Source organism: Cibotium barometz, chromosome 33 (genome assembly GCF_041138505.1).
Source record: "Cibotium barometz isolate CiBa-2024 chromosome 33, ASM4113850v1, whole genome shotgun sequence".
Taxonomy (NCBI): Eukaryota; Viridiplantae; Streptophyta; class Polypodiopsida; order Cyatheales; family Cibotiaceae; genus Cibotium; species Cibotium barometz.
In genome coordinates, this window is record NC_141078.1 from 51,154,554 (window position 1) to 51,177,624 (window position 23,071).

The 23,071-nt window shown below is 40.4% G+C and overlaps 1 protein-coding gene across 1 annotated transcript; it reads right to left on the reverse strand.

Annotated features, from left to right (window-relative positions):
- Window positions 1–6,779: 6,779 nt before the first annotated feature.
- LOC147619695 (pentatricopeptide repeat-containing protein At3g53360, mitochondrial-like) lies at window positions 6,780–9,840 on the reverse strand. The gene has a single exon (XM_086773388.1). It carries the CDS (start codon window positions 9,699–9,701, stop codon window positions 7,968–7,970), a length of 1,734 nt encoding a protein of 577 aa, XP_086629514.1. The 5' UTR covers window positions 9,702–9,840; the 3' UTR covers window positions 6,780–7,967.
- Window positions 9,841–23,071: the final 13,231 nt, after the last annotated feature.

Genomic DNA, 23,071 nt, shown 5'->3' on the forward strand with positions numbered 1-23,071 from the left:
CTTCGTGTGTGCCCCCCACTGCTACGGGTGACTCATGTGTGTCGTTATAGGCTACATGACATTACCCCCTTCTAAATAGTTTTCGTCCGAAATTTTTTTTTTTTTGGGAAAAGTTACCATGCCATATGAACTAACTACAACAAACATAGGAAGCCACAAGCATGCATCAATGTATATGAAATGTATTAATATTTAAAATGGCATCATCCATGATATTAACATAATTTGGCATGACGGAACTGTGATTAGGGAGGGAGATATGCTAACCACATTGACTAACATTACTCCAAGCGTGGCAACATTTTTGAGTAATATTTTTTGTACCATGCAATGTGTTTCATATAAATGATTATGGGAAATCTCCAAGCTTATGACTTGTGTAATGTTGGAAGATAGTCAAAACTGAGCTTACAACGTGCAATTTTGGTAATGTATACTAGAAAAATAGCCTAGACTAGACTTAGGGTCTCTCCGGACATTACTTGAGTGACTGCTACACATTGTACATATGAGTCTTATATATAAGATAATTTGATTAATGAGAAAACATATAATCTCATTCTCACAATTGAGTTTGAGTTTCTTACTCTTGAGATTGATGTTTGCTTGTATGCTTTCTATTCTTTGTTGCATACGTGCTTAAGGATTGTGTGGGTGAGTGATGGTATGTTGTTATGTCGCTGCATTACGCTGCCATAGCCAAGAAGGGGTCCGAGCTTGTTGTCACCATCCAATCATAGAGAAATGTGGATAAGTGTCCACATTTCCAAGATTATATTGCCCTACCTTTCCACACTAGCCCGACTGCCCACAGTCTTCTGCCCCAGGTGTCTCACCCCTAAATGCTGGACACACTTGCCCACAAATGCTCCGGCATATGGACTCCGTGTCTGCCCCCCACTGCTACGGGTGACTCATGCACGTCGTTATAGGCTACATGACATTACCCCCCTTCTAAATAGTTTTCGTCCGCAAAAAAAAAAAAAAGGGAAAAGTTATTGGTAAGCATATATAGTTGTTCTCACTATATATGAACTAACTGCAGGCGTAAGTACTCTAAGGATCACCCACCATGCCATATGAACTAACTACAACAAACATAGGAAGCCACAAGCATGCATCAATGTATACGAAATGTATTAATAGTTAAAATAGCATCACCCATGATATTAACATAATTTGGCATGACGGAACTGTGATTAGGGAGGGAGGTATGCTAACCACATTGACTAACATTACTCCAAAAGCGTGGCAACATTTTTGAGCCATATTTTTTGTACCATGCAATGTGTTTCATATAAATGATTATGGGAAATCTCCAAGCTTATGACTTGCGTAATGTTGGAAGATAGTCAAAACCGAGCTTACAACGTGCAATTTTGGTAATGTATACTAGAAAAATAGCCTAGACTAGACTTAGGGTCTCTCCGGACATTACTTGAGTGACTGCTATATATAAGATAATTTGATTAATGAGAAAACATATAATCTCATTCTCACAATTGAGTTTGAGTTTCTTACTCTTGAGATTGATGTTTGCTTGTATGCTTTCTCTTCTTTGTTGCATACATGCTTAAGGATTGTGTGGGTGAGTGATGGTATGTTGTTAGGTCGCTGCATTACGCTGCCATAGCCAAGAAGGGGTCCGAGCTTGTGGTCACCACCCAATCATAGAGAAATGTGGATAAGTGTCCACATTTCTAAGATTATATTGACCCACCTTTCCACACTAGCCCGACTGCCCACAGTCTTCTGCCCCAGGTGTCTCACCCCTAAACCCTGGACACACTTGCCAGCTCCGGCATATGGACTCCGTGTCTGCCCCTCACTACCACGGGTGACTCATGCATGTCGTTACAGGCTACATGACATTACCCCCCTTCTAAATAGTTTTCGTCCGTAAAAAAAATTTGGGAAAAGTTATTGGGGTAAGCATATATAGTTGTTCTCACTTGAAGAAAACTCTTCTTGAACAACTTATTCTCAGTTGTGTTAAGCATATATAGTTGTTTAAGAAGAGTTTTCTTCAACGGTTTAGAAAGTTGTAACCAAGTGTCTATGTGTAGATCATATGGTCATCTATGCATGTAACCTCCCTAAGTACTACGACAAGGAAAGCAAGATACACAACACATATTTTCCTTAAGTACTACAACCAAGGAAACATGCGACATTCGTGTTCCATTTGAAATGCCAAACCCAAATCCTCAAGAACTGCATCATTAATGTGCTCTGACATTCAAGGAATTTCTTTGCATGTTTTACGACATCAAGGATATTTATCTCTAGTGGTTAGAAACCACATGGACTTTGATTTAACAAATTTACACAACTGTTATTACAAGACTTTAGCAAATGTGGTAAAGTTCAATTAAACTTACACATATTCTAAGGAAAGCTACACTTTCCTCTCTCCAAAAGTTCTTGTGTTCTTCCAAGAATAGTTTACACATCTTACAACGAAGATTATTTCCACATAGACAGTGTCTGTGATGTATATTGTCTACACACTACACGAAAATCAAGAGTAACGTGCACCAATAAGAGTACCACTCCCAACCCATGAGTAATAACGTGCACCAATGAGGGTACCACTCCTAGCCCCTGAGTAGATACATGGCTATCCACATGTCTACTCCTGAAACCACTTTGGTTGCTTTGGCAATATATATCTATGTCTCTACTACGAACATGTTTATGGGCTATCTATGGTCACATCCAAAAGCTAATAGCACCATCCATATGCACCTCTACAAGTGTGGTCTGATTGGACACCTCTACTAGCTGAAACAATATCGTAAACCATTTCAATTATGTGAAATGATTTACTATAAATAGGAATGTGGATAAGTGTCCACACTACCGGTCTTATATAGTGGCCTACTTGCCCACACTAACTCGACATCCTCGACATCCCATGGTTCTCCGACCCCCGAGTGCCTCATCCTTAAACCCTAGACACACTCGCCACATGTGCTTTGGCGTGTGGACTCCGTGTCCGATCGATCTCTACCGCTGCTACGGGTGACTCACGCATGCAGTTTACAGGCTACGTGATATATGTTGATTCAAGTTTTCTTCTCCCTTTTTCCTTTTCTTCTCTTCTTTCCTATGCTCTCACTCACCAAGGCATTGAAGTAGAGGTTGAGATTTTCATAGCTATCTCTCTCTCTCTCTCTCTCTCTCTCTCTCTCTCTCTCTCTCTCCCTTGTAGTGATAATAAGGGAGACAACCCTAGCTCTCTAGAAGAGAGGAGGGAGGGGTACTCTATTAAGAGTGGCTAGAGGTGCAAGCTGGTAAGACCCTTGCATTTTCCAATTCTCTCTCTCTCTTTGCTCTCCACCCATTTGCTAAAGCTTCTATCAAGACCTTTATGACACTTGGAGAAGGCATTCTAATTCTCAAGCATAAAAATTAGAGCATAACATAGACTTGCACACAAATTAAAAGCATAAACCTTAATTAAAATTTAAATAAACAAGAGAGCTAGAGAGTAAGAAAGAGATCATCGTCAACACAAGATTGGGTTGAATCTCCCCTCGTCGATGAGTGTGACACTTATACCACTCACCTATATTTATATGTATTAGAAAGCTTGCTTTTCAAAAAGATAACTCCAAGAACAAAGCACAAGTGCTTTTGAGTTTTTGAGAGCTCTACAAAAATATAGCGAGCTACAAATATAAAGTCTTGCGCCTACCAAAAGTATAAAATACTAATTGGTATGTGTAAATGTTTGAGGCCTTAACCTTATAAAAATATTAATGCTAAAGTATGAAACCATAAAAGGTGTTCACATGTCTTCCAAAATATCTCATAGTGATCCAACCCATGTTTCACGATTAACACATAATATACCTCTTAATCATCGTCCACGTCTAAAATAATATTAGTTAGTGCACACGATTGATTAAACATATTAATCCTGACTATATCATACCAGCGCACTTAACTGATTAAACATAGTAATCCTGGTACAAGCTACAAATATAAAGTCTTGCGCCTACCAAAAGTATAAAATACTAATTGGTATGTACAAATATTTCAGGCCTTAGTCTTACAAAAATATTAATGCCAAAATATGAAATCATAAAAGGTGTTGACATGTCTTGCAAAATATCTCATAGTGGTCCAACCTATGTTTCATCCACGATTAATATATAATCTGCCTCTCAATCACGCCTACATTCAAAATAATATTAGTTAGTACACATAGTTGATTAAACATATTAATCCTGACTATATCATATCAGCGCACTTAATCGATTAAACACATTAATCCTTGTAGATGATATAAATAAAAGGTGCATCCAAAATAAAATATCCTAAAATAAAATAATGAGCTTTCTCATAGAGGTTATGACTAACATTCTCTCTTGCTTGGATTGCAATTGATCTCAATTGCATGGATGAGATTTTGGTAATAAGGGAAAGACTTTTCTGGCATCCATTTAGTATCTTCGATAAGATGATTCTTGAAAGTCACAAGATATTTAACATAAGTGTTGCACCTATGCGTGTAGTGATGGTCTCATGGTCAGTGAGATAGACTCAAGCACAAGATGTTTTTCTTCATCTACCAATTCAAGAGATTATTCTAATGTAGAATAAGAAGGTAGAGGTCCTCAAAAAGGTCTCAAAAGACTAATATGAAAAGAATTATGAATATACCAATTAGAGGGTAGCTCCAACTTATATGCAAGGTCTATAAAATCTAGGAGCTAACTTTACTACATGATTGATCTCTACAGGCTTAAGTCTTCTTCTCTCAATATGAAGAAGTGCATAATCGCCTTTATTGAAGATAACATGACTACGTTTACGATTTGCGTACTTTATGTACTTCTCTTAAGCTTTTTGAATATTCACTTTTACTAACTCATGAATTTGGTCAAAGTCTCTAACAACAGAATCTACAACCTCTATGGAATGTGAAAGTCTAGTTACGTAGGAGTTGGCAAAGCCTTACCATAGACTATCTCAAATAGTGCTTTCTTAGTAACAATATGAGAACACTTATTTATGCAAATTGTAAAATATATAAATACTTATTCCACTACTTAGGCTAAGATAAATCATATGATCTAAACAAATCAAGAACTGTACTATTTGTTACTTCGATTCGTCCATTAAATTCAGGATGAAAATGGTAGAGAAATCAAGTTTTGTTCTAAGATTATCAAACAAAGTAGTCCAAAAGTCACTACAAAACTTTCTGTCTCTATAAGAAACAATGATCTTTGGTAAACCATGATACACAAACACTTGTTCAATGAAAACATATGCAACTTGATAAGTAGTCAATGTCTTGTTGCAAGAAATAAAGTAAACCTATTTTGCTAAATCTATCTACTATAGTCCAAATCATATCATTCTTGCTAGCAGTTTAAAAAAACCAGTAATAAAAACCATACTTATTTGTTACCATGGTTCATTAGGAATAGGTAAAGGCATAAGCAACCCAAATTTCTTTCCCTTATGACTCTTAATCTTTTAACAAATAACACATTCAGACTCAAACTTAGCAACATCTTTACCTATAGTAGGCCAAAAAAAAATCTTTGACAACTATTTGCAAAGTAGATGATACTCCTCTATGACCAACAAAAGGTGGTTGATGAGATTCAATATATCCTCTTTGTCGACAATTGTAACATGTCACAACTCGAAGTACAAGATCTTGTTTCTTCTTTGTGTCATCATCCTTCTCATTGTTGTTGTTGTGAATGCCACGATTGTCATTGTTGTTGAAAACAACACCTTTGGTATCATTGGTGTACCTATCAAGCTTACGAAAAGGAATAAACTTTTAAAATTTGTTAGTTTAAGGATCCTAAGGTGGTTTGTTATCCCTTGGTATTTCATTCTTTCGCTCACAATTGTAAGCCAAAGAGATTGTCGTGGAAAGAGAATGTAGTTGGAACATATTGATCTCTACTCGAAAAGTAAGCTTTAATCCGGCAATGAATTTACGTTTTCAATTCTTTGATCTCACTCGTTTAATGGCTTGGAGTTGGATGAGAACTTGCCAAAGTTGTCCATATATAACTCTATGGTCTTTTTGTCAAGTTAACAAAGCATATGCCATTATTGACATGCTCTTGCGTTATACTAAGGTTGCTGCAAATCACAGAATAGCCTAGAATTAGGCATGCCCATGTGCATGCATGTGACATTCCCTTTTGCATATGGTCTCCATACTTGTCATCCTTCCCTTCTTGGCAACCTTCTCACTAAAAACCTTGCCTTAGATCTTTGAATCCAGTCCAAATCTAATGTAGAGATAATGTGCATCTATTCCACTTTGTCCCCTTGCCTTCTTACCCTATCCCTAAACACAAACATGAATCCTTCTTCTTGAAAACTGATCCTGGCACCCTTGGCTCGCTACCAACTCTCATGAAACCCTCCCCTTTGCTTGACACCAACTAGCTTTTGGGGGTCTTGACACATGCTGCATTTCTCTCCTTGGACCTGTGCACTTCTTTTGGGACACCAACAACACTTAGCATAGTTGAGCCTGATGTTGATACAATGTTGCCTAGTCAACACACCACCAAAAGATCAAGACGTGCATGATGGTTTCACGCATGCGTGTTGCAGTAAGGGTGGGTGGCACATGGACAGCAACACTATCCCAGAATCAGCCTAAAGCTCTGATACCAATGTGACATAGTGGAAGCCTTCGTGCCTTAATCACAATCCTTAAGCACCCTGTAGGAACCTTAATGCAAGACGCATGAGAAGAGAGAGAGAGAGAGAGAGAGAGAGAGAGAGACTGGTTTTCAGTATATGTATTATGGTACATGAAAAGGTTACATATATGCTTGGCCAATGGCCTCCCAAAATAAGAATATCTAAGACCGCTATCTTTGTGGCATCTCTGAAGAGTGGAGGAGATGTCACGTGCACACACATGGCCATAGCTAATCTCATAGTTAATCCCTGATTTAGGCATCAATTTTTGGGCATTTACAGGAGGCCGACCAGCATTTGATACAGCCAACTTGTCCAAGATGCTGGCCGACAGCAGTAAGGTTGGACAACTTGTGCAAGGAGGGCCTATATATAGCTACACCAGCATTCATTCATAATCATCCCTCTCCCTCATGGAGATTCCTCCCTTGTTGACTACTTTCCACTTGCAAAGATTTTGAAGGATAGAACCCAATTGTGATTCTAGACTATGTCAACTGCAGGAAGAAAAAGATGAGCATAATAAAAGACATTAGAGATCACCACAATCAGTCAGATGGTGCACAACAGTACACCTCTTGGCAAATGATATACCTCTTCTGGACGTTGGCAAACAAGTGATTATTTGAACCAATTTAAACATGGATGAAATCAGTCCTCGTCGTCATCCAATTCGTGGGGTCATCTAAGATTTCAAGCCAACACTGCAGAGAATCAAGACCGATCAGAGGAACAAGTGAGATATTCCATGTGTTTGAATCCCAACTTGTGTTGCTGTTACATGACCATACAAGATGGTACTTTAGATCTTGCTAGTCTGCGTGTTTGATTGAAAACTAGAATCACTGCTTACAGCCCTCTCTTGGAATCTGTCCTTGACTTGTGTATAATGGAGTGAAGCTTCAACGTCCAACGAATGTCTGCCTCCCTGACTACCCTATTTGTCATGTTGTGAAGCTTAAACACCACATACCTGCCACACTGCCTGACCTTCACAAAAGGTCAAAGCTTCCGGAATGTGATTCCCACCTGACCAAGTTATTTCTAAGCATGGCAGGAAGACGAACTTTGTAGATAACACCTCGTTGGTCTCTGGTTTAGGGGCCACGGCCTTTCATTGTGCTGTGTATCCACACGACAAACCTTCCTTTGCAAGCAAATACTTGAGCATTGCTCCAGAATTGCTTTCGATTTCGCTTACAAGTCTTTGCTTTATGCATTTCCAACCCCAAAATGCAAGCTCAACCCCACCAATAATACTTCATCCCTCCTCACACCTCACATACTTGCAAGATGACTTCCATAACGTCAACATTCTCTGCATCTTCCCACATGTGAGCATTTGCATATATGTTGGACATCACAATATACGCTGCAGAATGGTTTTCGTCCAACCTCAGGGCACATTCAAATGCATGTCTAGCAAGTTCTAAATTCCCCCGCTTATGACAAGCATCTAGAATCATAACCCAGGTCACAAAACTAGTTCGAGAAGAACTCTGCCTCAATAATACCACAGCCTCATTGAGTTGACCTGCACGACCTAGGAGATCAACCATGCAATTCCGGTGCTCTGCAGAGGGACTGATGTCGAATTCTTTGATCATTGCTTTGAAATACTTGTAGCCCAGATCCACAAGCCCTGCATGACTGCACGCGGCAAGAACACTAAGAAATGTGATCTCATCTGGCTGTAGGCCATCCTCATTCATCTTCTCAAACAAATGGCAGACAAGCCCACTCTCTCCTTGCTGGGCATAACCTGTAATCAATGCAGTCCATGTGAGAGGATCCCTTCTGGGCATTGCATCAAACACCTGCTGAGCATCAACCATGCTCCCACATTTACCATACATGTCAACAACGGCATTCCCCAGAATTACTTCAGAAGCCTCCAGCCCATTGATTTCATGGTTTTTACCATGGAATTTATTGCCAATTTCTGAAAACATGTCCAGAAAAGCTACTTCAATTCCCTGTTTAACAATCTGAGAGTGTATTTCTAGGCCCTTCTCTATGACTCCTATGCTGGCACAAGCTTTTAGACAGCAAGAATATGTGAGAGCTGTAGGAGACACCCCTTTCATTTGCATTTGTTTAAAACAGATCAGTGCTTTCTCACCAAGCCCATGATCAGCATACCCAGCCATTACTGCAGTCCAGGAGACCACATCTGGAGCGGACAGGCTGTCAAACACTTTCAACGCATCCATGAGTGAGCGGCATCTGGCATACATGTCCACCAAAGTATTGCAGATAAAAAGATCTTCTTCTAATCCCTTTTGCACAATATCAGCGTGCATTTCTCGACCTCTGTGTATGGCTCCTATGTTGCCACAAGCTTTCAAGCTGCAAGCAAATGTAAAATCATTCGGCAGCATGCCCTCCAGCTGCATCTGGTTCATGCACTTCAGGGCTTCTTCGCCAAGCCCATGCTCAACATACCCTGCAATCAATGCAGTCCATGAGACTACATCTTGACTCGGCAGGTCGTCAAACACATCCCTTGCATCTACAAGTGAGCCACATTTGGCATACATGTCCATCAAAATGCTGCCAGCAAATAGGTCGGTTTCATATCCTTCCTTGGCAATGCGGGCGTGTATTTCACGGCCTCTTTCGATACTTCGCAAACTGGCACAAGCTTTTAGAACAGCCACCATCGTGAACCTGCTGGGAGAGACAGAGTCCTCTTCCATTTTTAAAAAGAGGTTGAGGGCATGGTAGGAATCCCCACTATGGATAAACCCTTGGATGAGAGAAGTCCAAGAATACTCATTCTTGCAAGACAAGCTGTTGAAGACCTGGCGAGCCTCAAGCAAGCCTCCACAATCCACATACATGGGGATGAGGTGGTTGCCGATGGCCCCATGGGCTTCCAGGCCATGATCACATACATGGATGTGCAGACGCTTGGCATGTTCAAGGGCTTTCCGCTGCCTACAATTCTGCAGGATGCCGATCAGGTTCTCTACCAGAGGCAGCCCTTCCAGAGAAGCTTCCATGTGCGTAAGCCCATGGGCAGAAATCTAAATTGATTGATTAAGACGTTAGCTGCTTCATTTAGATTTTCTGCCCCTCTAGACGAAGGACTATGCTCGCCCATCCCATCGTCGACATGGGCATAGCACCCATTGGTGTGTGTATCAACAGCCACATGTGAAAACCAGAAATGCGTCACAGTGTGTAATCTAAGAGTGGGCTTTTGACTTGTGTCCTCTCTCTGTCTCACCACACCACACGTGGGTAATTGCCCTTGGGATGACATGAACCCACCTGGGTTCAAGTCTCTCCGTCGATTGGTCTCTCTAGATCAACAAAAAGTCGACGTTAAGCGGTCTCGTCTCAAGTGGGTGTGTGTGTAAAAGAGGACAATTCGCACTACCTTTCTATCACCCACGTGTGGTAGATTGGCTAGTGTAATTGCCCTTGGGATGACATGAACCCACCTGGGTTCAAGTCTCTCCGTCGATTGGTCTCTCTAGATCAACAAAAAGTCGACGTTAAGCGGTCTCGTCTCGTCGTCACACTCTCTAGACCCTCGCACTACCTTTCTGCCACCCACAAGTGGGGCAGATTGGCTAGTGCTAGGGCCCTTATAAAGGCCATGATCCACCTGAGTTCAAGTCCCACCGTTGGTCGTATATGGCCTCGTATTGCATTCTACTGACGTTAATACCTCTCTCACTCTCTCTTTCAAAATAGGATCTAACTTTCTCTCTCTATAGAAAATCTCTTTTTTTCTGCCTCTCTCTCTCTCTCTCTCTCTACATTTTCTAAATCTTTTGTTTTTCAGTCAAATCCACAAAGAATGCCCGAAACAAGACAGCCAAGTGGTTTCTGAAGAAATTGATCTACTCTTCAAAGATTCTGAATTACAGAATCTTTGAAGAATGCCCTCATGTTGCATTCTACCGACGTTAATACCTCTCTCTCTCTCTCTCTCTCTCTCTCTCTCAAAATAGGATCTAACTTTCTCTCTCTACAAAAAATCTCTTTTTTTCTACCTCTCTCTCTCTCTCTCTCTCTCTCTCTCTCTCTCTCTCTCTTTACATAATGCCTAAGTGATTTAGCCTTTCACTAAAGAATGGAAATAACCTTCCATAGGCCAAAGTATGGTAGCTCAAGGCTCCAATGTGCATTCAAAAGTCATATGATCAAAAGATGTCAATAGTAGTTAAAAATGGAAGCAAAGTGATGAGCTATGGTGGATCAAATCCAAGAATCAACATTATTAGCAAGTGATTAGATGATGATTAAGATGAGATTAGTGAGCAATTAACTGATAGCTTAATGTAGGCATGGATACTCAAAAACCAGCGAATTACTCATTAGGCCAATGCCTCAATTTATAGTGTTTACATCCATGATCTGCTCCTTGATTTGTTCCTTGATTTGTGCCACCTCCCCTACATCTGGGGGGACATCTCATCCTTGATTCACTCCACCTCTTTTGCCTAATTCTCTCCACCTCTTCACTTTTCTTAGAATATCTCCACACATCCTAAATCTTCTCATAGTACCCTTTATTCTCTCCTAGTAGATACCTCTCACCTTTTTATTGCTACCCACTCATTTACAGACTCTCTTTTACAGCCTCTTGCTAAGGGCTTGTTCCCGCACACACACCCATTCACTTGTATATTTCAACACCTCCCCTCAAGTGAATAATCCTAGCACACCTGGACCATATACCAAGTTTCCCTCTTACTTGGTAGTCCCGACCAGTGCCTTAAGTCCCGACCAGTGCCTTAAGTCCCTAACTCATAGTCCTTGACACTCTCTCTCTCTCTATGTGTCCAAGTCTTACTATAAGTGCCCGTGACCTTGACTAAAGTGCTCATACATACATCTATCACATGGCCTACATCATCAGTGGCTCAGAGGTGGTTTACTCTGTTGGGGCAGGTTACATTGGGTTGTGGGGTTTCTCTCTCATAAAAGATGTTCTGACTCCACTTCCTTAGGAGTCTCCATGAAGTTTGCCGATGTTGATCCTTCTTCATTGGGTTTGCTGTAGCAATCTCTTGCCATGTGTCCTGGCTTCCTACAGTTGTGGCAAGTGAAGGTCCTTCCTTCTCCCCTGCCTCTTCCTCGTCCTCATCCCCTCGTGAGAATCCTCCTCGGGTGTAGAATGCTTTTTCCTCTCCAGTTGTTGGGTCCACCCCTTTCTTCTCTTCATTTGTCATCTTGTACTTTCACACTTGGAAGTTGTTGCGGTCAAGTTTTTCACCAACAATTTGAACGGGACCATCACCCATTCTGAAAACCAAAATGTCACACAATCAAAGCTAAATATACCTACTCAGTGCTCAACTACAATTGGTATGCACCCACACATCAACCACTGACGTACTGCTTCACAAAATTGACCCAAACACCGCTTTTGGCATTTCACAGAAAAAATTACAGGTTTTGTACTTTGCTCAAAAACCGCTCGATTGCATCCCAAAATGTCCCAGATGCATCAAAACATCATCCACATCAACCACATGTGTACATACATCATCAACCTTACTATTTTTTGCCCAAAAATCACCAAAAATGATATGTTTTTCACTCTTTTTCTTCAATGCAGGCAGCCTTCAAATCTTCAGTTCAAGTTGTACTTGATCACACCAATCTCCAATGAACTTTGATTAGCTTTGCCATACCTTAATCAAGGTCGATTAGCACTAATTAACCTCAAAGACACCCAAAATTAGCTCAAATTGGCATTTGCAAGTTAAATTGAAGCTATTTGCAGGTTGTTTTTGCTTATTCCTCCCAAATGGAGCTGTTGTAGCTCTTGCTAAGCCTCATACACACTCTATTGAGCATAATTGAAGCTAAATAACACCTCAAGCAAGAGGTATTGGTCAATTTCACAAAGTACATGCTATAATAATAGTCCACGTTGCTCTGCAAATCCTCTGTGGCAAGTCATTTTTGATCTTCACGTCCACATACAGCTACTGGTCTTCAAGTTCAAGCTTATACCACTTGTATTAGGCCTTAAACTAGGCCTTAATCCCTTCAATGAGTGCAAATGATGATACCCAGCTCACAAGAACCACCACAAGGAATTTCACTAGCAATTAGGGTTTTGTTTTTGCTCATACAGCCCTGATACAATAGCATGTCGCTAATTTGATGCCTTAGCAATGCTCAATGGCATCCAATACATTGATTTTGCACCTACAAGTGTCCGATTTGGTGCAGTATAGCTCTCAAAAGCTCTCACACATTACATGCCCTATTTTTACAGCATTTGCAGCCCTTGTGCTTTAATTCAATGCTTGACAACCTCCAGAATGCATCAGTGTCATGCCAAAACAACGGTACAATTGCTTACTCCACTAGACATCCAATACATTTGCCAGAAATGAGCAACGCAGCTCAAAGCTTCCATGGAAACCTTCAAAAACCAGAATTTATGATTGCTTGGGGCAGCCACTCTTTGACTCAAACCACTATGTGAGTACCTGCAATTCGCTAAGGGGGTCTAGCACTTCTTACCCGGTAGGCCAAGCTCTCAGATCTGATGCCGGTGTGTGCTCTACAGCTTCACAAAGCTTCACAGCTTCACAAAGCTTCATAAAGCTTCACAGCTTCAATGGTGTTTCTTCTCACAGCTTCTTCTTCCCTCTTTCTCACAAATCTCACCAAACCCTAATGAGCTATTCTGGCTCTGATACCAAGTTAAAAATGCAACTAAAGTGATGAGCTATGGTGGATCAAATCCAAGAATTAACATCATTAGCAAATATTAGATGATGATTAAGATGAGATTAGTGAGCGATTAGCTAATAGCTTAATGTAGGCATGGATACTCAAAAACCAACAAATTACTCATTAGGCCAATGCCTCAATTTATAGTGTTTACATCCATGATCTGCTCCTTGATTTGTGCCACCTCCCCTACATCTGGGGGGACACCTCATCCTTGATTCACTCCACCTCTTTTGCCTGATTCTCTCCGCCTCTTCACTTTTCCCGGAATATCTCCACACATTCTAGATCTTCTCATGCTATCCTTTATTCTCTCCCAGTAGATACCTCTCACCTTTTCACTGCTACCCACTCATTTATAGACTCTCTTTTACAGCCTCTTGCTGAGGGCTTATTCTCGCACACACACCTATTCACTTGTATATTTCAAAAATAGTGGTCCATGAGCACCCTTTTATACTTGAGCCCATGACCATGGTCCTAGACCTAATCTAAAGTTGTTGCTTCATTACAAACCATTCGCTCCTACAATGATTTCGTCCTCAAAATCAAAGAGTGGTCATGCAAAAATCAAAGAGTGGTCATGCAAAAATCAAACATATACAAGAGGCTATGTATAGAAGCCAAAAATCATGGCATAAGCCATTGTCATGGAAGACCCAAATAACATAACATAAATAGTATGACCCCCAAGGTCAAATGGAAAGGATGAGGGCCTCCCATTGATGATGAAACTAAGCAATCTCCCACATGGATCAAATGGCCAATGTCGAAAATCATCATCGGAGGTGAGGCTAAGTATGTATCCTCCCAAATCAAATGGAAAATGTAAATGATCATCATTTATGAGGACAAAGATAGTCATGTGCTCTCCATCAAAATTACATTCCAAATGACACAAAGTACATTCAAAAGTGAATGCCTCAACTACATAAACCATCACCTCGTGTCGCCATCCATAAAGTCCAAAGATACACACCTCATAGCTAGTATCCATATGATCATAGGTGTGATCATGATCATCCCATAGACTCTCCATAGGTGTCACTCCTTGGGTGTCATCCTCTATGCAATGAGCATAGAACCTACCAATATCCCATGCAGTATCATCACCGCATGTGTAATCCTCCCTAGTGTCCCAAGTGTGATCCTCAAACCAAACATAGGCACGATCCCTGTCAATATTGGACTCTAATAAGGCATCCACACATGAAGTGACCTCACAATCATAAACCTTCCAATCCAAACTCGGAAAAACATCATAAGTTGGATTCACAAATATAGTCCATGGACCACCTATCAATGCATGACCCAAATAACACTATCCTTAGGTGAATCTAAGGCACGGATGTCCACATGTAATGAAGTGGTGGACACATGAGAGTGGACACGTGCGGTGGACACATGGGAAGTGGCCAAGGGCCAAGCACATGTTGGAATAGGCCAAGGGGCCAAGAGTAAATTGGCTACATAGGCTTATGGGCTAAAGGCCAAGGAGGGTGGACAATAATAAGTGTGTGTGAAAAGGGTCCATGGTATGTAGGCCAATGTGAATTACTAATGACGATTAACTCAAACTAATGAAGAATTACAAGCTAACAAGCCTTCATGGCAACATTGCCCTTCTCCTTGCTCATGAATGGTGCTCCTACACCCATGTTGTCACTCCATGCTTTGAGTGGCCAATCATAGTTCATTGCAGTGGTATTAGAGCTTCTTATTGATCCAATTTTCCCCAAATTCGGTCAAGGGAAGTTGCAAAAATTTCCAACCCTTTATGCTTCATGGGAAACCCTAGTTTCATCATCCCTTTTGCTTGAATCACTCCATCTTTGTTAACCATCAACTAGGAAATACTATGGGGGAATTATGGAGCACATTATGTACCTAAATTAGGGTTTGGAGAGTCAGAGCAGGGCAATGAAAATTCCAACAGCAGGGCGCCGTTTTCACAATTTTTGACTCCATTCAAGTGTTGTGACAAGCCTAAATGCTCTCTGATGCTTAGCAATGGTGTCTTCTACAAATTTCAACCATCTAAGAGCTCTATTTTTTGGGAAATTAGGGCCATGAACTCTTCCAAAGGCTGCAAATAGTTTCTCACATTTTTTGTCAGGCAAGGGTATCTCTCCACCAACATTCAAGATTGGGGATTTGTGGTAATGCTTGAGCAATTGCTAAGCATTTCCTTGCATTTCTTGGTTGATTCTTTTAGTTTCTTGAATCTACACTCAAGATTTGGGGTTTTCTTCCAAAAAACCCTAATTTCTCACATTGGCCACTAATACATGCCATTAGCATTGCCTAAACCAATTAATGATGGCTTTATGCAAAGCTTCTCAAGTTTGGACAAATTTGGCTAAGAATGAATCATTTGCAACCTCTTGAGGAGTCTTGTGGTTGATTGCAAGCTATTGGAAGCAATAATTGCCTTGCTATTGGTTAATGGATGCTTCAAATTCTCAAATGCATGTAAATGATATGCCAAATGTGCAGAATCTTGGCAAAACCTTATGCTATGAAGGGCACTGAAGAGCATTAATGGTGTGCATCAAGGCAAAGGCATTGGGGATTTTATTCTAATCACTATTGGATGCCATTTTGGATGTGTTGAATCATTGGTGATGATTGATGGAGCACGAGTATGTATGAGTAATTGTAAGAGCATGAGTCATGCTTAAAATCAAATTGTAAGTGATCTCACCACCTATTTGAGATTCATTCACTCTCCACATCACTTTGTATTACACCTTCTATTTCTAGCATACTAGTGATGTGTGAGGATACCCCAGTATATAGAGGAGAGATTGGGGGGATCGTCTTGAACTCACTCTGTTGTGAGTGCCATGGGAAAGTGATAGGGTGAGAGATTAGGTACATGGTGGTGATGAAATGGCCCAAACCTTTGTCTTTGGATTGTAAACTTAGGTAAATGGGTTGGAAGAGCCTGGCCGGGAGATCAGTAAGCTTCAACGCGCTCCACCGACATACATTCTCAAGACAACATCAAGACAAACATTAAGACAAATCTTGTGGCCAAATGATGCATGGGTGAGGTATTGGGACACTAATGTGTAATTTTGGCATGCAAAAAGACACTTGCAATGGTTAAATGCACATGCAATTGGATTAAATTGGACAATAGGGAAATTTGGCAATAAGCGCATAAGTGCTGTAACACTTCATTACATTGAGATTTTTCCCCAATTTCAAAGAGATGCTGTCCGATTTTGCTCAGAAATTCATGTGTGGTTGTAAAAATAACCCTAATTCAATCACATAAGGGTTTTAGGCAAGTGACAAGATCTCTACATCGTTGCAAAGTGCTTCTCTAGAGCTTTGAAACAAGCTATTGATTGCACAAATCGGATACCAAAAGTGGGCCTAATTTAGGGTTTCATCGAATTCATAAAACCCTAATTCAATCTGAGGGGTTTTGGAGGTTCAAAAAAGTGATTGGATATGCTTATAGTACTCCCTAAGACCTACCAAAATGGCACAAAAAAATTTGGAAGTGGGTATCGCATGCTCGGTCAACACACATAGTTGACTTTTTCACAAAAGTCAAAACAGAGAATACCTCCACTTTGGCTCAAGCAATGGGATTTAGTTTAGGGATATTACCACTCAAGAGATTTCCAACAAGCTATTGCCGACAAAATTTTGACCTCATTCTAGGGTTTTGGAGCCAAATTACTATTTTTAGCAGTGTTGTATAAACCCTAAAATAAAGAATATTAGGGCTATCCAAAAAATTATGTTCTTGCATATTTGGATACTACACAACAACAGATCCATAGAGCCATAGATCACCAATTTCTTACACCATTTGAGCCTTCTATAAGCCATTTTTCATTTTCAGCCATTATGCCAAGGAGGCATCCATCCAAGCAAGCAGTGGGACTTCAAGAGATAAGAGAAGACAGGGAAATGGTGAATGAGAATCATGTAGAGATAATTGGTGAAGAGGATACGAATTTACAAGGGGACAACAACAATGCAAATATGACACGTAGGACAAATCATGTGCAAATTGGGCCAAGTTTTACAAATGTGGCCCATGCATCAAATTAATTGGGAGGAGCAAATGCACAAGCGATGCCCGCTATGATGACAAATGACATGTCACAAATGATGATGATGATGATGAGAATCATGATGGAAAAACTTATGGAAAGCATGGTGCAACCAATTGTGCAAGAATTAAGGGCATTTGTGATGACATAAAACCCATATGAATGAGGATAAGGGTGGATCATCTCAACATGTTCGTCAAGCTTATGTTAAAGACAAAGTGAATCATCACCCAATTTTCATTCTACTTATTGTGCTATGTGCAACCCAATGTTTCTATGCACACCTAATGAAGCCAAAGGGAGGGGTCATGCATTTCCAAACCCAAGGAATACTCATCGAGGCAATGCTTCAAGACCTCATGTTGAGGAAGATTTTGATGATGAGTTTGAGGATAACAATAGTCAAATACCTTCTTCTTCACAAGACATGGATGGAGGAAAGAAATGTGTTAAGTTCTATGGTAGAGCCACTACTAATGAAGGCCAAATAAAGTTGAGCAATGTATGTGATTTCTTGGTACCATCTCTTGGTTTACCTCATGTTTTGAGCGGGGATGGAAGAGCTACTATACACGCTATTTTAAAAGAGGTTGGCTCTACTAAGGACAAACGAGGACTTCCATTCACTATCACATTTGGTCATTGCATAGAATACGACTATGTGGGTCTTTACGCACACATTGTGGGTGTTGAAGTTGCTATAATTTGTGGACAACGAGTAAATGAGGAGATCTCGATCTGCTAGTTCTTTCTCAACAAGTCATCACCAATGTATTTGTGGTCAATGGGAATATACAAGTTGAAAATGGAAATGCTTGTACCACTTTCATAAGTGCTTTAATTGATACATTTTTAGCTTATGATATGATGCCACAAGATCATGAAGATGTGATCATTGAGAATGTTTTAGATATGCATGCAATTGTTATTGACACAAGGGATGATGACTTTGATGATACATATGATGACTATGTTTTAGATGATTATGCATTGAGTGATTCCTGGAATTTCTATGGGAATGCATTGTATCATCCATTCTCGAGTCCGGATTCGACAACATATGATGGTCTATTATTTAACTATGGGTACTTAAAGGATGTGGACGTTGATGCATATGAGAGAGAAATTTCTCATGATGACGAGGTTGTTCATACATGTGTTGATGATCATGCATATGGTCCACAGATGGGATAATACCATCAAGGCTTCGCTTCCCCACCTATCATACCGCCACCAACACTAGCTCCAACTCCGATAAGGTTGACACCTGAAATGTTAAGGTTAGCCATGGAAATAGGGAGGGGATAGCTTCAAGAACTGCACCACAAGCGCCCGTGCAGCCGATGCAATGGCCAAGACTAGAAAGGAACAAACCGGCCCATATCTCTAAACTTATCACTAAGTTTGATGGGTCAAGGGATCCAATACCTCATTTGAAGATGTTTGACCAGATTTGTGAAGCATTTGGCCAAGTGAAAGGTCAGGTTAAGGTGAGTGCCTTTGACCTCACCCTCTATGGAAAAGAAGGACGGTGGTTCCGATCACTAAAAATAGAAGACAAGGCTACCTTTGATGCCTTGAAAGAGGCTTTCAAAGTAGGATATTCCAGACAGGGAAATCGGTGGAGTTTGGTTAAACATTTGCATGATGTAAAGTAGAAGGTGGGAGAATCTATCCGGGACTATATCAACTGGGTAAGATATCTTCACTCTCCCTATAATGATAGGGACAAGTTTTGACGAAAGATTGGTCGATCGATTCCTAGAGAGGCAAGTTCTTGATGAAAGGCTGGTCAGTCGATTTCTAGAGGGACTTAAAGATGTTGCATAATTCCCTATATGCTCTTGGATACACCTCCTTTGAGCAATGTTACAGAAGCACCATGGATTTTGAAGACAATTTCAAGGAAACCTGTTCCTGAGATTGCATAAGGGCATCATGATAGTACCCAAGAAGAACAGAAAAGTGAGAGTGTTGTTGAAATATATGATATACAAGTGATAAAGGGTGAGAGAAAGAGGTCATGTAGGTGTAAACACACCCCAAATAAAGTGGGTTGGCCCTACCCTAGCCCTTGGTGAACCCTATATAAAGGGGAGGAGACCTCACTTTTTGTAACACAAGTAACGCAACACAACCAACACATGAAGGTGAAGGTTAAGCCAACTTTGGAGTGGCTGAAATAGAAGGTAATATAGAAGCTTTCTATACATCTTGTGTTCTTACTCTCTCTCATATATGTTGCTCTATCTTGCCATTAACTCTATTTCTTCCGTTGTGCATACTGCCCATAATTTCGACATGGTATTAGAGCCTTGCAAAGGCTAAGTTCCCCTTCAATCCACTTCTCTCTCTCTCTCTCTCTCTCTCTCTCTCTCTCTCTCTCTCTCTCTCTCTCTCTCTATCATAAGCCATTCACATCCTCATCAAGGAAGGTGTTAGAAGAAGGTGAGAAGCCCCACAACAAAGGATGTAGGTGCAACAAAACGGTACTATCGTCGTCCGTCTCTTAGAAGCTTACGTCACCATCATTTCGTCCGTCAATGTCCGTTCACGAGATTGGTTATTGTCTCATGCGCCTGCCGTCTTGAGTGTGGTGCTTGTTGTAGCTTATGCAAAACTAAGGCAAGGCGACAACACCAAAGGTTAGCTTCTGTAAATCCCACATTCGCGCACAAGCACATAATCGAGCAAGTGCAGCATCGCAAAAGGGCTCTCCGTTTTTTCCACAGTGAGAAAAAAATGCACTTTCTAAGGTTCTAAAAACCTTTCACTTTTCTTTTTTTCCATCAAGGTTTTTTAAAAGAAAAAAAATCTCTTTTCTAAAGGTTCTTTGAAATCTTTCAAGGTTCCTTTTTAAACCTTTCTCTCAAAGGTTTTACAAAGTTTTTTTTTAAAAGACGAGATCCCTCATTTCTTTCAAGCTTGAGGCAAGGTATGCACAATTTCTAAAACCAAGCAAAATCGATGCATCAAGCATGAAATTTGATCCTAAAAATTTCGATGAACTAAGACGTCTACCATATTGTAATGAAGTTAGACAGTGCCCTTGTGTTGATAAACAAGTGGTAAGACCTCTCCTAAATCAATGTTCACATTGGTGTATGTACTTATGCATCATGATGAAGTGGAAGGTGGAAGCAAGAAGCATATTGAGAAGCACATGCATAAGCTATTAAAACATGGGTGGCAGCCTTGTGTTAGTCTATGTGACAGCTAGACTAAGGAAACTATGTCCAATGCTCACCTTTCTCCATGTTTGGCATTGTCCCATGGTGAACCATATATAAAGGGAAAGAGGCCTCACTTTTTGTAACACAAGTAACACAACACAACCAACACATGAAGGTGAAGGTCAAGCCTACTTTGGAGTGGCTGAAATAGAAGTTAATATAGAAGCTTTCTATACATCTTGTGTTTTTGGTCTCTCTCATATATGTTGCTCTATCTTGCCATCAACTATTGCTTCCATTGTGCATACTCTCCATAATTTTGACAAGTGTGTGTGGACCTTAAAAAGGTCAATGCCTCCATGTTACAAGATAATTATCCGTTACCTTTCATAGAACATGTGATGGAGCATGTCGTAGGAAAGGAGGCCTACAACTTCTTTGATGGGTTTTTCCAGCTACAACCAAATGCTAATAACCCCAAAAGATCAACATAAAACGGCTTTTGCTTTAGTGAATAGGGCACATATGCATACTGTGTCATGCCGTTTAGTTTGACCAATGCCCCAAGAACCTTCCAACACCTAATGTGCATAGCCTACAAGGGAGTATCTACGGAAATTCCTTAAAGTCTTTATGGACGACCTTTGTGTCAATTCTACATGGAAAGCACATCTATGGTGTTTGAGAAAAAGTGTTAAAGAGATGCCAACTCTATAGAATCTCTCTTAACCCTTTGAAATGCCAGTTTTGGATCCGGCATGGAGTGACCTTGGGACACATTGTCTCAAAACATGGCATTTCCATAGATGACAGTAAGGTGCGACTCATTCTCGAGTTACCACCCCTACCAACTTTAAGGAGGGAGTCCAATGATTTATGGAAAATGTTGATTATTACCGGAGTTTCATCTTTATGTATGTTGACATAGCTTATCCCCTTTATGGGATCCTGGTTATTTTGAATGGACAGAGGAGGGCCAGCAAGCATATGATACCCTGAATAATGTGTTGGCGAGTGCTCCCATTTTGAGATCCCCCAATTGGAAAATTATATTTCATGTCCACATAGATGCTTCTACTCTTGCAATTGGTTGTGTACTAGCGCAACCTAGAGAACACAATAGGGACTTCTCTATTAGCTTTACCAATCACACCAATTAAACGAAACAGAACGAAATTACACCACCACAAAAAGAGAAAGGTTGGCCAAGTCTATACAGTTAAAAAGTTTTGTCATTACTTTTAGCAACCAAATTTGTTTTCTTTGTAGACTATCAGGCTCTTCTTTATCTAGTGAATAAACCTTGCACCATAGGCAAGATCACCAAATGGCTCCTAATTCTACTAGAGTTTAATTTTATTGTCATGGTACATAAATTTTCCCCACTTTTCTTCTTACTCTCAAGTAGCAAAACTCTTGCCCTGTTTTCTTCTAATTTTTGCAACCTCTTTGTTGAAATATACAAGTGAATGGGTGTGTGCGGGAACAAACCCTTAGCAAGAGGCTGTAAAAGAGAATCTGTAAATGAGTGAGAAGCAGTGAAAAGGTGAGAGCTATCTATTGGGAGAGAATAAAGGGTACCATGAGAAGATTTATGAAAGGAATTGAGCTCATTTAAACTCTAAGGCCCCAGATCTGGCCTCCCCGCACACTCTGTTTTATGCACACAAAACAAGGGATTATTTTATTAATCAGTGATGATTAATCAGCACTAATCACTGTATTTTGGTGCAATTGAGGGTTCAAATTTACCATTAGGTATCTAATACAGATCCCTGTCACTTCAGATTACAATTCGGAGATGGTTTGATACTCCAACCATTTAGTGTACAGATTTGTTACCCTTGGCTTTATGTAATTTTTGGTGAATTTATGCTAATAAATCTGTTGTAATCATCACCTAAACACCAGATTGAGTTGTAAAAGGGTAGACACTACCCTTAAATCTTGAATTGGATCAAGAGGTAAGACCCCCTTCACATCATCATGAGCATGGCACAAGAGAGAGCTAAATTTAATGGAGAGCAATTTTATACATGGCAAACATGTTGCCATATATATAGGTAGTGATGTGTGTGAACACACTTAGGACCGCCGGGGCACTTTTTCCCTCTTTAGGAGGTTTTTTCCCCCGGCTTGTATATACGCCTATCATTCTAGGACTAACTTATCTTTTGTACATTGACACAATCTAATACATTGTGTGTTGTGTGCATTCTTGCTTCTTCTTCTCCAAGCTTTGTGTGCTTTCCTGCAACCCTAATTCCAACAATTGGTATCAAAGCAAGCATCGGCTCCCAGGGCTACGTCGCCAGCACCCTCTGACTCATGTTCTCCGATTGAGGTGAGCTTTCACGAGCGCTTGCAGGTCCCTATACTCTACAAATAAGCCCATAGGACACTTGGCGTTCTCAA

Excerpts from the sequence above, each read along its gene's own strand:
- LOC147619695 (XM_086773388.1), bottom strand. The coding sequence starts at position 9,701 with ATGGAAGCTTCTCTGGAAGGGCTGCCTCTGGTAGAGAACCTGATCGGC.